A 12,787-nucleotide genomic window follows, 5' to 3' on the forward strand; every position below is an offset into this window, starting at 1 on the left:
TCAGTTTACACAGACAGATGTGTCGGTAGCTCAGCTGAATATAAACATTAACACCGAACAAGACCAAGAGCCGACAGCTTTGACCCGATGCGCACATCAGCACGCAAACATGCCCACCATGATACATCGAGCATGTTGATGTTTAGCAGGTATGATGTGTATCATCTTAGTGCAGCATGGTGGCATGCTAACGTTTGCTTAATAGCACAGCTGAGGCTGACGGTGTTTGACAAATGCTAATGTTGAGCTGATTATGGTCCTAGATAAAAGGTCAGGGGATCTGAAGTATCATAGTTAATCATTGGTAAATATGGATGGCAAAGCAATGAGTGATCATTTATACAGAGAGCCTCTGCTTCTCCTCTTTCCATTGTCCCTCCAGGACTTACACCAAACCCTCAGAGCTTTAACCTTCCTCCTGCTACCTCCCTGTCCTCCAGCCTTCTTCTCTCCAGCTAAATATCCTCATCCAGCCTTTGTCGTCCTCTGTCACCCCTTTATTTTACCCTCCCTCCACTCGGATACCTTTCCCCTCCACCTGGAAGTCCTCTGGCAGCAGCTTGTCCTGCCGGCTGCCCAGGCTGAAGGCCAGGAAGGAGAGGATGAGCGAGTCCAAGATGCTGATGATGGCCAGGATGTAGGCCCAGCGCACCGTGCAGTTGCCCAGGGTGTATTTGTCGGTCCGCTGGCCACACATGCGCTTCACCTCATCCGAGTCCCAGCCGTCGGGGTAGATCATACAGCCAATCACCATGCAGGTGCCTGAGAAAGAGGGACTTTTGGCTTAAAATCGGGTACTTTGACATCAGCACTCACTCTTAGCTGTTGAAAGTCTGTGCATGTATTCAAATGCTCAAACTTTCAAGGCTTTTGATGGAATTTACTGCTGTTCCTTCATACTGTTGGTTGGATAAGTCGAACATTGTTTGGCGTCACTTTAGGCTCTGGGTAATTGTGATGGACTTTTGTCTCTAGTTTTGAATTTGTACAAACCAAACAGATAAAATAAACAGCAGATTTGGGAAATAGTCATTAGTTGCAGTATATAAAACAGTTAAAAGCCAGCTTCACCTCCACCAACTTACTGCTTACACATCAATGCATCATGAATCATAATGATAGTAATATAACTCACACTGGGCATCTTTTGTATTAAGCACTTTTACTTTTAGTACTTAACATAATTTACCAGATTATTCTTACATTTACTTCAGTAATATTTTCAATCCAGGATTTGTATTGGGGTATTTTCTCAGGGTGGTATTAATAATTGTACTTGAGTAAAGGATCTCAATACTTCCTCCTCAACTGAATGTGTTTTGATTTTTAGATACTGACAAGCTAACTGGTAAAAACGCTTCTTGCTGCTGTTACCACAGCCACCTTCTCCACCGCCAACGCTGAAACAGCAAACAAGACAGAGAAGCCGCCGGAGAAATTAAATATACACTCCACTCATTCAGGTACACACACACACACACACACACACACTCACACACACGCGCAGTTGAGTTGCCTAGCAACTCCAGAGTATCTCAACTCCAGAAAGATGAACTTGTTCATCCATTATTAACTCTCGCCCTGGTGCCGTCCCACCTAAGCAGGAGGTGAAACGTTGGAACACACCGTCGCTTGGTTTTGTTTTGAGGCCGGCAGCAGGCATGGCCATCCACCAACGTTAGGGGAAAAAACACACTGACGACCATTGAGAAATATCCTTTCACTGAAGCTAATTTTGGGGAATAACATATTTTATGAAGCGCATACCTCAAGATTTACTACGCACTATGAAAGGAGATGAAGTTCCTATTATACAATTTAAAAAAGAATATGGGACGTAGCATCTTCAAAAACAAATTAATTCATGAAAGTTCTGTGGGAAAAAATGAATAAACATGGTTAATTAAAAGCTTGAATGGATTACAAAAGACAGAGGCATATTATGCACGTGTGTGTAATATACAGACATAAAAAGTCTGGCATTTATTGAAGCGCACTCGTGCCCACTGAGCGGCAGCTGTGAGAGGCATGAAGAGGAAGAGGAGAAAGTGTAACTGCACACCTCCAGGTTAATCTCATTGGTTTCATTACAGGCTCGTCCTTTCACTCGCAGCTACATCTGTTCACGAGCTGCTTCATGTTTCCAACACAGGATCATGTTTCCCTTCTGCGTCTGTTAAAGAGAACTACTGGAATGTAGCTGGAAATGGTCTCGCAATTTCAGTTTCTTTCAGAGTTTTCTTTTACTTCTATGCCTGAACCTACTCGTCGTTTTGTTTCTGTATAAGGGCCACCCTACAGTTAGTGGTGGCAGGTGTTCTGAGATTATGGTTTTGTTTGATGTTGTGGCTTTGAGGTGGAAAGTAACTAAGTACATCGACTCAGCAAGTACTTCCATAAACCAATGTGATATGAGAAGGTCCTCACTAGTGTGGTATTAGAAGTATGCTGGGTGTGCAGACAAAAGAAACTCAAAGAGATAACAAGTCACAGATGCAACCCATCTTTTGAAAGAATACATTGAAAGAATACAAATTTCATGTCATTTTGTATCGTTTTTGTACTGCATTTTGTGTTGTATATAAAAACTTACAAAATATCTAGGATTAAAATGCTGATTGCCTTTTCAGAATCCAATTTAAGAGGCTATATTCGAGTTTACAAGTTGTTATGTGAATCATATAAACTGCCAGGCCCTTTTTTGTAAACTTCTCTATTCAACTACAAACTTTGGGTGAAAACCTGGTGCTCACTGGAGGCCAACTGCATCCACGCGCAGATCTTGTAGACGCTCCCCGCGTTGCAGAAGAAGAAGAGGCTGAAGCACACGATGCTGCCCACCACCAGCAGCGTGGAGATCCCCACGAAGAACATGGCCGTCTTGAAGGCGCCGGATGGGATGGAGCCGAAGTCCAGCGCGCTCCCTTTGCAGGTGAGCTCCGAGGTGAGCGCGTTCCCGATGCAGTAGTGGAAGAGGCCGAAGTATCCCGCCTGCGGCGTGTTGATGCTGTCCCCGATCCAGTAGGGCTGGATGAACACCACCACGGTGATGATGGAGAAGGTGATGGTGAACACCGTCCACAGCACGCCCACGGCCCGGGCGTTACGCACGTAGTTGGTGTGGTAGATTTTGGCGGCCTCCTGAGCCGGGAGCATGGCGACAGGGAGGGCTTCTCAAATGTCTCTGAGATGGTCTGAAAAAGAGGGAAACTCCTTTTTCTTGGATTGTCCTTCTTCTGTAAACGTCTTAAAGAGTGAACAGGAAATGCCCTTTAGTTTCCTGGATCAAATATGACGTCAGATGGTCAAGAATCCGTCTTTGTTGTCACAACAGAAGTATTAAGTCTCCATAAACCGACTTGCAGTAGCAGCAAGGACTTTCTCCAGTGTGTTTAATATGTTTCCCCTCGGCTGCGGTCCTCATGTAGCCTAATGAATGATTCATGGTTATAAGATCCGCAGAATCAACGGCTTTAAGGACCTATAAAAACATTTGCAATGGTCCTGAAATGGTTTCAAATACGTAGGCATATAAATAACACCCACAGCAGAGGGAAACAGGAATGATTCACAGGGGCTGCCATGCAAAGTGCCACCTGTACATCAGGACGATCTAACAGCAGGAACAGCCTTTTGCAATTTGGGGTCAAGTGTCAAGTGCCAGGAACACATCGACCGATCCTCTGACTGAAGGACCACGGAGCCATGTTCCAGCAATATTTTTTATTCAATTTATGAAATGTGAGCCTGTCCTTTCTGTCAAAAGTAAAGACCGAGCCAGTGGTAGAGCCTGTGACGTTCTGAATAACTTGTATGTACTACAGTCTAACACCAGATGGAGCTACAGAACTTCAGTGTGACCACATGTTCCCATCTCTAAAGGAAACTGACTGAACTTTGTATCTTTATTTAACAGGCCAGATGTTTTAAACACCACAGGAATTTTGATTGAGTGGTGGTGGTGTTGAGGGTGTTCAGTGATGGAAGAAACATTATTTTTTCCGTCTGTATGTTAAGTAGCAATACCAAACCATAAATCAATTAGCCTACAACATCCTGGATGAAAAAATAAGATACAATAAATAAGTATTATTCATGAAAACGAATGCCAAAAGTAAAAGCAGCCTACAAATTAGGTTTTTCAAACTGCATATATTCTGTATGTACAACGTATATATAATAAATTATTAGATTACTATTATTGCTGACCATGTACAAGCACTTTAATATGGTAGCCAGTCGAGGTGGCGCTAATGTAACGCATTTATATTAGGTTGGTTAGTTAAATCTATAGCAATACATTATATTTTATAAGATATGTTTTGTAGCATAATGTAAAATCTATATTTGAGTAAAATATTTCCGTCTGAAATTTCGTGGCCTATAAACCCATCAGCTGGTGTAAGAGGATGTTATATTTTCTTCCTCTTCTCCTGTTGGTGTGTATTCACCGATTGTTTGCATGTGTCCTGTATACAATATCACACATCTGCTGCATTTACTCCAGCAACATGAAATTATTATGTCAGACAAAGCAATGTGTAAAGTCATGTTTGTGTTGCTTTGTTGCAGTGAGACGCAGATATTTCTACAATGCATTTCACACACAACTAAAGTGAAGTTGTGTTGCTAGCTGTAATGTAATACATTTCATTGTCACAGTGTTTTTCTCCATTGTTTTTCAGTGTTGGCCCACAAACTGCTGCGCTAATCAGCCAATACGTATGCGCACAATGCCCCTTGCTGACTGAATAATTTAATAATTTTCAATAATTTGATTTTTGACCCAGAATCCACACTTTAGCCGAATATTTCTTTCTACTGTTGATCTGGTACATGTAATAGGTTGATATATAGATATGCGGCGTGTGTGTGTGTGTGTGTGTAGGAGTGTGGGCGCCGGCATGTCAATGCACTTAGCTTCATTAAGTGATACCGCCCTAGAGTGAGAGGAACGTTGTTTATAATCAAGTTATTTTAGACCAGCAATCCAATTTTCTGATACAGAATGGAGTGGGATTTCATGTGTGGTTGTGTGTGTGTGTGTGTGTGTGTGTGTGTGTCTTTGTGTGATGCTGGGATTAAATGCTTTCCTTGTGCATGGCCATGTTCTACTTTCTTTGCATCTGCATGCGTTTCTTCTATGAATGCATAATGTGATCAAACCTGTTAATCACAGCTCTCTAAGTGGATACATTAACTGTGATGTGAAAAGCAACAAATCATGAGCAGGACCTACTGACAGTGGTCACTATTATACCTCAGAAACACTTAACAGAAGCTACACACACACACAGTCGTTTATTGAAACAACAGTTTTATGGCATCAACGGGAATTCACAAATGTATTGATGCATGTAGTCTCTTCCATTTTGCCTGAGATGGAGGTTGCATGTGTGTGTGATTAACCCTTCACCCTCTCTTTAGGGCAGGGGTCTCAAACTCATTGTCACTCTGGGCCACATCAGCATCACGGTCGCCTCAAAGGGCCGGTTGTAAATGTAAGACTGTGTAAATGTAACACCTCCTAACATATTGGTAAATAACTGTCTCTGCATTTGATTATTGTTTATTCAAGTGTAAAAATATTGTACATGTTATATAAATGTAAACATATATTTAAGCACATTTCTGTTATTATAACTTAAATCCTTTTAATTTAGGGTTAAGAAACCCACATTACTCCATCAAAGATCAAACTATTTAAGAAAATAGCAAAGACAAATATCAAACACAAGTTATTACAATAACTTTGTTCAAAGCTTAAAATCCTTTCAAGGGTGCGTTTGCACAATCCGACATGAAGTATTTCATGTGTTTTTAAAGCCACGTTTGAAGTAGTCTTCAATGTATTCACAATACATTTCCATTTCAAATGTACAGTAACCAGCCAAAGAGCTGCTTCTGTGTTTAAGTATCTCATCATTATGACTTTCTATCATAATTTCGACTTTCTATCTCATAATTTCGACTGTGGGGATATTTTTATTGTCAAGTCTAACTTTAAAAAAAAGAAAAAAATGATTTTTTACTTTTCTTTTTTTTTTTTGTGCTGGCGGATTCGCGGGCCACATAAAATGACGTGGCGGGCCGAATTCGGCCCACGGGCCGGGAGTTTGAGACCCCTGCTTTAGGGCTATTTGATCTGAGAGCACAAAGAGGCTTTTCTGCCATTTCAGCATCTCCCACCCTTCTTTAGAGGCTGTTCCCATAGAAACAAGGTGCCGGACGCTCCGGATGAGCGGGGAGGTGACGGGGTAAGATGACAGGGAAGTTGAGCACATAGTTGAGAAATAATCTGGTAAGTACATTGTCAACACATTCACATCGGTATTATGGGTAATATGTTCCACCAGATATACTCTGTGTGTGTACTGAATGGATACCAAATGCTTGAGTATCATGTAAATAGTTATTTATGATTCAAGTATCGGGGCGGCTTGTTCGTGGAGCTGTGTGGGGGTCAGCTGTCACAGATGGACTATTACTCTTTTTTTAAATGTGTGAGTAACAGCATGCAGTGGGCTCGAGGCCCAAAGAGCAACCTCTCCTTGTTGGCCTCCTACTCTCATATCGCACACACACTCTCTGACCTCATGCCCTGTGATGTAGCATTAAATCAGTCAATGGGTGTCACTACCTCTCTGAAACACCCCGAGGCTGCAGCAGCCACGATGAGCCGCCCTCCAGCCTCCACCCGAGACGCTGCCCGGCCACAGCCCAGCAGGAAGCGTCACAGCCTGGGCAAGAAATGGAGCAATGGGTCAGTACGTGCCCTGGGGAAGGAAGCTGGAATGTAGGTCTGCTCTACAGGGGAGCATGTTCACCACTGATCACTCACCATCGTTATATCGCTCTGCAACTGGAGCTCCGTGTATGAATACATGCATGATCTTCTACACAGAGGCTCTTGCAGTATACTGCTTTTTATAAGCATGTTAATTATGCCACGAGGGGCTGTGGTAAACCTGGAGGATACACCAACAGACTTAACAAACTGGTTAAGAAGGCCGGCTCCATCATTGGCTGCAAACTGGACAGTCTGGAAGAGGTGGTGGAGAGGAGGACACTGAAGAAACTATTATCCATATTGGATAACCCAGACAGCCCTCTCCACCACCTACTGCAGGGACAGCGGAGCACTTTCTCCAACAGACTCAGATACAGGAGATCATTCCTGCCCCTCTGCTATCAGACTTTATAGATAGATAGATGTAAACTTTATTTATCCCCAGGGGGAAATTCGTTTGTAGCAGCAATTTACAGAGTAAAATATAACGTATGGAATGCACAATATATACAGTACAATAAAATACCAGAGCAGATATTGAATTGAAGGAAGAGATTAGATTAATACAAAATAAAAGATAAGCTAGAATAGGATAGAAAATAGAAATGCACAGTATATACCATGAATATAGTGGTAATAATTAAATAAAATGAGCAACTAGTAAACTGAACTAAACAACCTGGACAGTCGAGCCAGGATCACCAACAACAAGCAACAGCCGTGTAGCGTTGTAGTCATGTGAAGGACGACGATCTGGCCCGAGGTGTTTTATTATAAAGTCCAATGGCAGTGGGCAGGAATGTTATAATAAACAACTCTAACAACGTTACACTGTTTGGTTAAAATATATTTGCACTACTGTTTAGTTAGTCTTTGTCGCGGGGTGTGGTGGAGGACTCAAATGCAGACAAGACCAGAAGTAGAGTGAAGCAGGTATTTAATGAACAATGAAATCAGAACAGGAAACCTACAGGAACACAACAGGGAATCCACGGACGAGACAAGAGACGAGGGGGGGGGGGGGGATGAGCCAACCGGGCAGGTAAACGTGGCAATGATCTGGCAAGGAGTGACTGAGAGGGAGAGGTAGTGGCTGGATAGAGGCAGGTGAGGGGAGTTGTGCTGATGAGGAGTGAGTGCTTGATTAGTGAACAGTGGCAGGTGAAGGGAGTTAGGCTGATGATGAGGGAGGCTGACGGGTGCACTGAATGAGCTGATAGGTGAGTGAGAAATAAAGAGACAGGAGAGAAGGGGCAGAGCTGTGACAGTTCATCTGTCTTTGCACTGTTCTATTTCTCTGCAAGAAAGTCAATCAGCGTATTTCCCGAGAAGGTCAACTTTTGTTTTATTCTAAAGTACTTTTTGAAGACATTTATGATACAACAACAATTAATAAACATACACTGCTTTTTTCTCACAGATACAATCAGTTAAGAAATGTACACCACAGGAACAAAAGACATTTAAACTGTATCCCAATATGATAATATTTAGTTTAATATTTGACTCTGATATTGTAATAGATAGACAGACAGACAGACAGATACTTTATTTATCCCACAAGGGGAAATTTATTTGCTACAGCAGCATTCATAGATACGGATAAGCAATCAAAGTATATTGAGTATAAAAATGAACAATATATACAATGAATTAGCATTATACCACTGCAGCTGATACACATACATCTAAACCACATAAGCAGCTCCTCTGTCACACACAGGCAGACATAAAGCACAGACTCCATCAAACACATGTGCACACAATCATTAGACTCAGTCATGTAGGAGGGAAGCAAAGAAATAAACGTTACACAACTGGGCACAATTTAACTTTTGTTTTTCGGCGGTGCACCTCTTCCTCTGCTAGCCGGGTATTCGTCAAATGTGTGTTCGAGAAATCATGGCCAATTCAAACAGTTGTGTTACGGTAAAGAACAGGGGATTAGTTTATGGAGCTTCAAAGCCAAAAATAGAAAAGGCATGTGAGGGATTATAGACACATCAAAGGCAAGGCAAGTTTATTTGTACAGCACATTTCAACAACAAGGTAATTCAAAGTGCTTCACATAAAACCATTAAAAGCATCAAAACACAAGGCAAAAGAAATGGAGATTTCAAAAACAATTAAAAAACAGTGTAAGAAATAAAATGCAAAGAATAAGGATGGAGAATATATTAGGGTGCAGTTTCGTCTTCCATCTCCCTCTCTCTGTTTCGTTTTCTGGTCTTCTTCACTGAAAGAAGCCATGTGACGCAGACGTCGGTGCAGAGAAAGAGGATTTTGGAATTCATTAAATGCGTCGTAATCTTTGCTTAATCTAAAACACAAGGTTGCCATATGGGTTTTACACGTCGTAGTGTATTATGGTGGCATATTGTGTAGGAAATTTGGCAGTGAATGATTTCTGTTTTTGTGCATTATCAGTGTCTTTTAGATTTTTTTTCCATCAGTGTGGCCCTGAAATATGTAACATTGGAAAATAATATGTTAAACATTTGAAAAATAGCTGCAAAAAGACAGCACTTTAAAGTTAAGAGTCATCTTGTTTTTAGGTCACAATATAATCACATGCTGCAGAAATGAGGAGATGGCCCACAAACATTCATGAAGATCTTTTTTTTTTTTTGTGTGTGTGTGTGTGTGTGTGTGTGTGTAGGTGTGTGTGTGTGTGTTGCTGGAAGAAGAAAAGTGTCAAATCCAAAGTGGAAGACTGAATTGCTGACTTCACCGTGACTGCCAGAACCCGAGGGTGGCTGAAATGATTGTATTTGAAGGCCTCTTATGTAATTAGGGTGCTGCTATTTTGACTACATGAAGCCCTAAATACAGGGATTATGCTGCAGTTTGACAATTGCACTTTTTAAAATATCTTCAGGGTTGTATAACCCACACAGTCTGGTTATGAAATGTGCTTTTTACATTTTAAAGTGCTGAGGAGGAGGTGGCATACATGTAACAAATCAGCCAGGGTTTATTTAAAGACTCTAAACATGCCGGAAGAGGAATAAAAGGGACTTCACATGTGCTTAGGGACACAGTGCAGCCTAATTATGTAATAGTTGGTATGGTCTTACAAGTTCACCAGACAAAATAAGCTGTGTGAAGTGCGTGTGTGTGCACCACCCTCGTTTGTGTGTGTTGTTGTTTGCGGTGGCTGGTGGCCGGTTCCCAGCAGATCTAGGAGGATTATAGCTTTATCCTCATAACTGGATGTTAATCTTGTGTGGATTCCAACACTGCTTCTGCAGATCGTAGCCTGTGCAGCACTGACATCACCTGGTCCTCAGGACACACACACACACACACACACACACACACACACACACGCTAAGACTCATAAGCTCCTCAGTGCACACAGAATGGCTTGTAGCTCATGCAATCATTTGCAGACTGTGTTTCATTACATAAAAATGATTGGTGCTGTGGCTGTGCAGGGACTTTTTGCTGAGCTGGCGTCGATATGAACATACTAGAATATGCATATATGGCCATTTATATTAAATTGTATGCTTCTGGAATTGTGAAATTGTTAACTGCACGTTGCTGGGAAATGACTTGCTGCAGTTAAGACATGACTGTCGTTGGCAAACTGTTTGTCAGTATTCAACATGAGTCATAGATAATGAAGAGGCTGAGGATTTGGAAAAGTTGGAGTTTTCGCCGCAAGTGTAGATTTGAGTCTTGCTAGATACACTGGCATCATCACTGACAGCTGCAGTGGCACTGAACATATGGTAAAGTCACTTGCATGGATCAGTTAAAGAAGTCTAACAGAAACCTGTCTGTGAGAGGAAACTAGGAGAAGTTGGTGGTATAGATCTAGAATAACTATTGAAGAGAGAGAGAGAGAGAAAGCGACGGTTAAAGAGCATCATGTCTGTTTGACTCAACTTAAAGAAAGTTCTCCTTTTCAAGAAATCTGACTCAGCAGGAGAGGGAAGTGAGCAGATGTGGAACTCCTATTCAAACCAGGGCAACTCTTCTGCAGGAACATAATAACGTTCGCAGGAGTTTCAACCTTTGACCTCAAAGCGTTTAAACCGCCTCTCCTTCATGGGAACAGTTTCCCCCTGTTTATGGCAGTTTAACTGACCTCAGATGTCGCTGCTGGCAGTCGGTGTGCTGTAGGTGTGTGATCCGTACAGCCCGTTGTGGGTGTGCCGCTGGGCGGGGCCACACAGGCCAATCGAGCCCGCTGATTGGCCAATAATGTACGATTGTGGTGGGGCTAATACAGCAGTTAGTCCAACTGCATGTCAATCGACTGCGATTATGCTGCGTTCAGGGGCTCCTCGTATTATTATATTGTCACAGTAAGTGCAGTTTAATTTAAACGGGACTTGAAACTCGAGTTTTAGAATTTTAGGGGGTTTGAAAAGGTGAAGATGCAATCCGGTTGCATCGTTGGAAGTGTAAGATCCAGTGTTTTTGGAGCCTGAGCAACACTGGGCACTGAAAGTCAGTTTATTTCGGCCTCTGCTGCATCAATTTTGACTATTGTTGTTTTAATATGTCTCTTTATGGAAGTGACTGCTTGAATACCCCTTTCAGCAAAACAACGGAATACTTCTTAGACCTTTGTGTGCACATTCTTCTTGTTTCTCGGATGTTTTGTATTTGCATAATATATCAGCAGCTGAGCCAGCTTCTATCAGTATGGTAATAGGTTCAGTGTGCCAAGTGGTAAATCATTATTTATTCGCCATTTTCTCTTTTAATCGAAGTTCTGGGCGAAGTTATCCTCCATGGTCCCCTGTAGCGCACTGTTAGATTTTGGAGAAACCATTTAACGTTACCCTACAACGGGGGTTTTAAATTTCTCCGACAGTCCCTGAAGGCAGCAGCATCCCTTCCAGTTTTACGGTCTCAGCGCCGACTCAACGTGATCGCGTCTCTCACGGAGAGCCGGTGTGGTGTCTGACGAGCGCTCAAAAAGCTTCGCTCGTACGCACTTTAAACAGGATGTAGCGACTGAGGCACATCACGGAAACACAAAAAAAGAAGAAAGCGGGTTAAACTGCGATGTGACAAAACACCACTGAGCCAGAAATGAGCTGCACAGCGGAGGAGAAGAAGAAGAAGAAGGAGAAGAAGACAGGAGAAGTCCCGATGAGGAAGCTCATCGTCGGCAGGTCTTGACGGCTGTCCCGCTGACCTGATACGCCCAGCACCGCACGGTTTACACGCGCACCGACAACCCAACACAGCCGAAATACTCCACCACATCCCGCCGGTGGACACTGAAAGCGACAATGGCGAGCCAGGGTGACTGCTGTGTGAAGGTTGCATTGAGGTAAGCCTCCGACGTGTGCATGCTGGAGAACCTGCCGACCTTAGCAGACCATATTGTGCCTCCTGGCGAGCAATTAAATGCATCCTGCAAAAAACCCTTTTGTGTTATTTCACTAACGTTACTCCTCACCTTCTCTGTACATTGTGAGATAACAGCTACAGAGCACCTTGTTTTGTAATACATGGGTGGTGCTATGTACGGTATTGATCAGGCAAAAGCACGCGCCACCATCTCCAGGGCATGAACCGTTATGCATGTGCATCAGCGGCTTCGTTATTTAACATTGGGTGAAGTGACAAGGACAGCTGCAGCCAGGTGCAGGGAGGAGAATGGGCGTTTCTCCTCAAACCCTTTTCTGTATTATTATTCAGACAGACAACTATATGTGGTGTCTTCTTATCATACCGGTGTCTAGTGAGCACCTTACATGTGTATGGCAGAGTTAGCTCCACAGCCAGGCTTTAAAACCAGAGGCTTGAAAAAAAAAATCCTGCCTCTGCAAATGAATCGAGCACAAAGAGATGCTCTCCTTCAGAGCTGTGTCATCCACTGCCTTTGTCGGACATGCACCCTAAAGCTCAGGCAGCAGAGCAGCTTTTGGATTTGTGTAAGGAGATATTAGCAACCCATTAATTGACTAAATGCATATTGGGAGGGATCACTTAAATGTGCTGACACTGCATGCCTCTATGACTGGAGTG

At 42.7% G+C, this 12,787-nt stretch overlaps 2 protein-coding genes across 2 annotated transcripts in view; one reads left to right on the forward strand and one right to left on the reverse strand.

The window, feature by feature from the left end:
* Positions 1-502: 502 nt before the first annotated feature.
* On the reverse strand, positions 503-3,159 carry lhfpl5a (LHFPL tetraspan subfamily member 5a; the record flags this gene model as incomplete). The annotated part of the gene is made up of 2 exons (XM_079266058.1): positions 2,754-3,159; positions 503-762 (listed from the first exon to the last, which is right to left on the reverse strand). The coding sequence occupies exons 1-2, from the start codon at positions 3,154-3,156 to the stop codon at positions 503-505; spliced, it is 663 nt and encodes a 220-aa protein (XP_079122184.1). The 5' UTR covers positions 3,157-3,159.
* Positions 3,160-11,866: 8,707 nt separating this feature from the next.
* kif21b (kinesin family member 21B) overlaps positions 11,867-12,787 on the forward strand; it is a gene marked incomplete at its 3' end in the record, with an annotated part of 55,099 nt that continues 54,178 nt past the window's right edge. The window contains exon 1 of the mRNA XM_079297148.1: positions 11,867-12,086. Within this exon, the coding sequence (XP_079153274.1) occupies positions 12,046-12,086 (41 nt within the window). The 5' untranslated portion in view covers positions 11,867-12,045. The remainder of the gene's footprint in view (positions 12,087-12,787) is intronic.

Source organism: Melanostigma gelatinosum (genome assembly GCF_949748355.1).
Source record: "Melanostigma gelatinosum genome assembly, chromosome: 3".
Taxonomy (NCBI): domain Eukaryota; kingdom Metazoa; phylum Chordata; class Actinopteri; order Perciformes; family Zoarcidae; genus Melanostigma; species Melanostigma gelatinosum.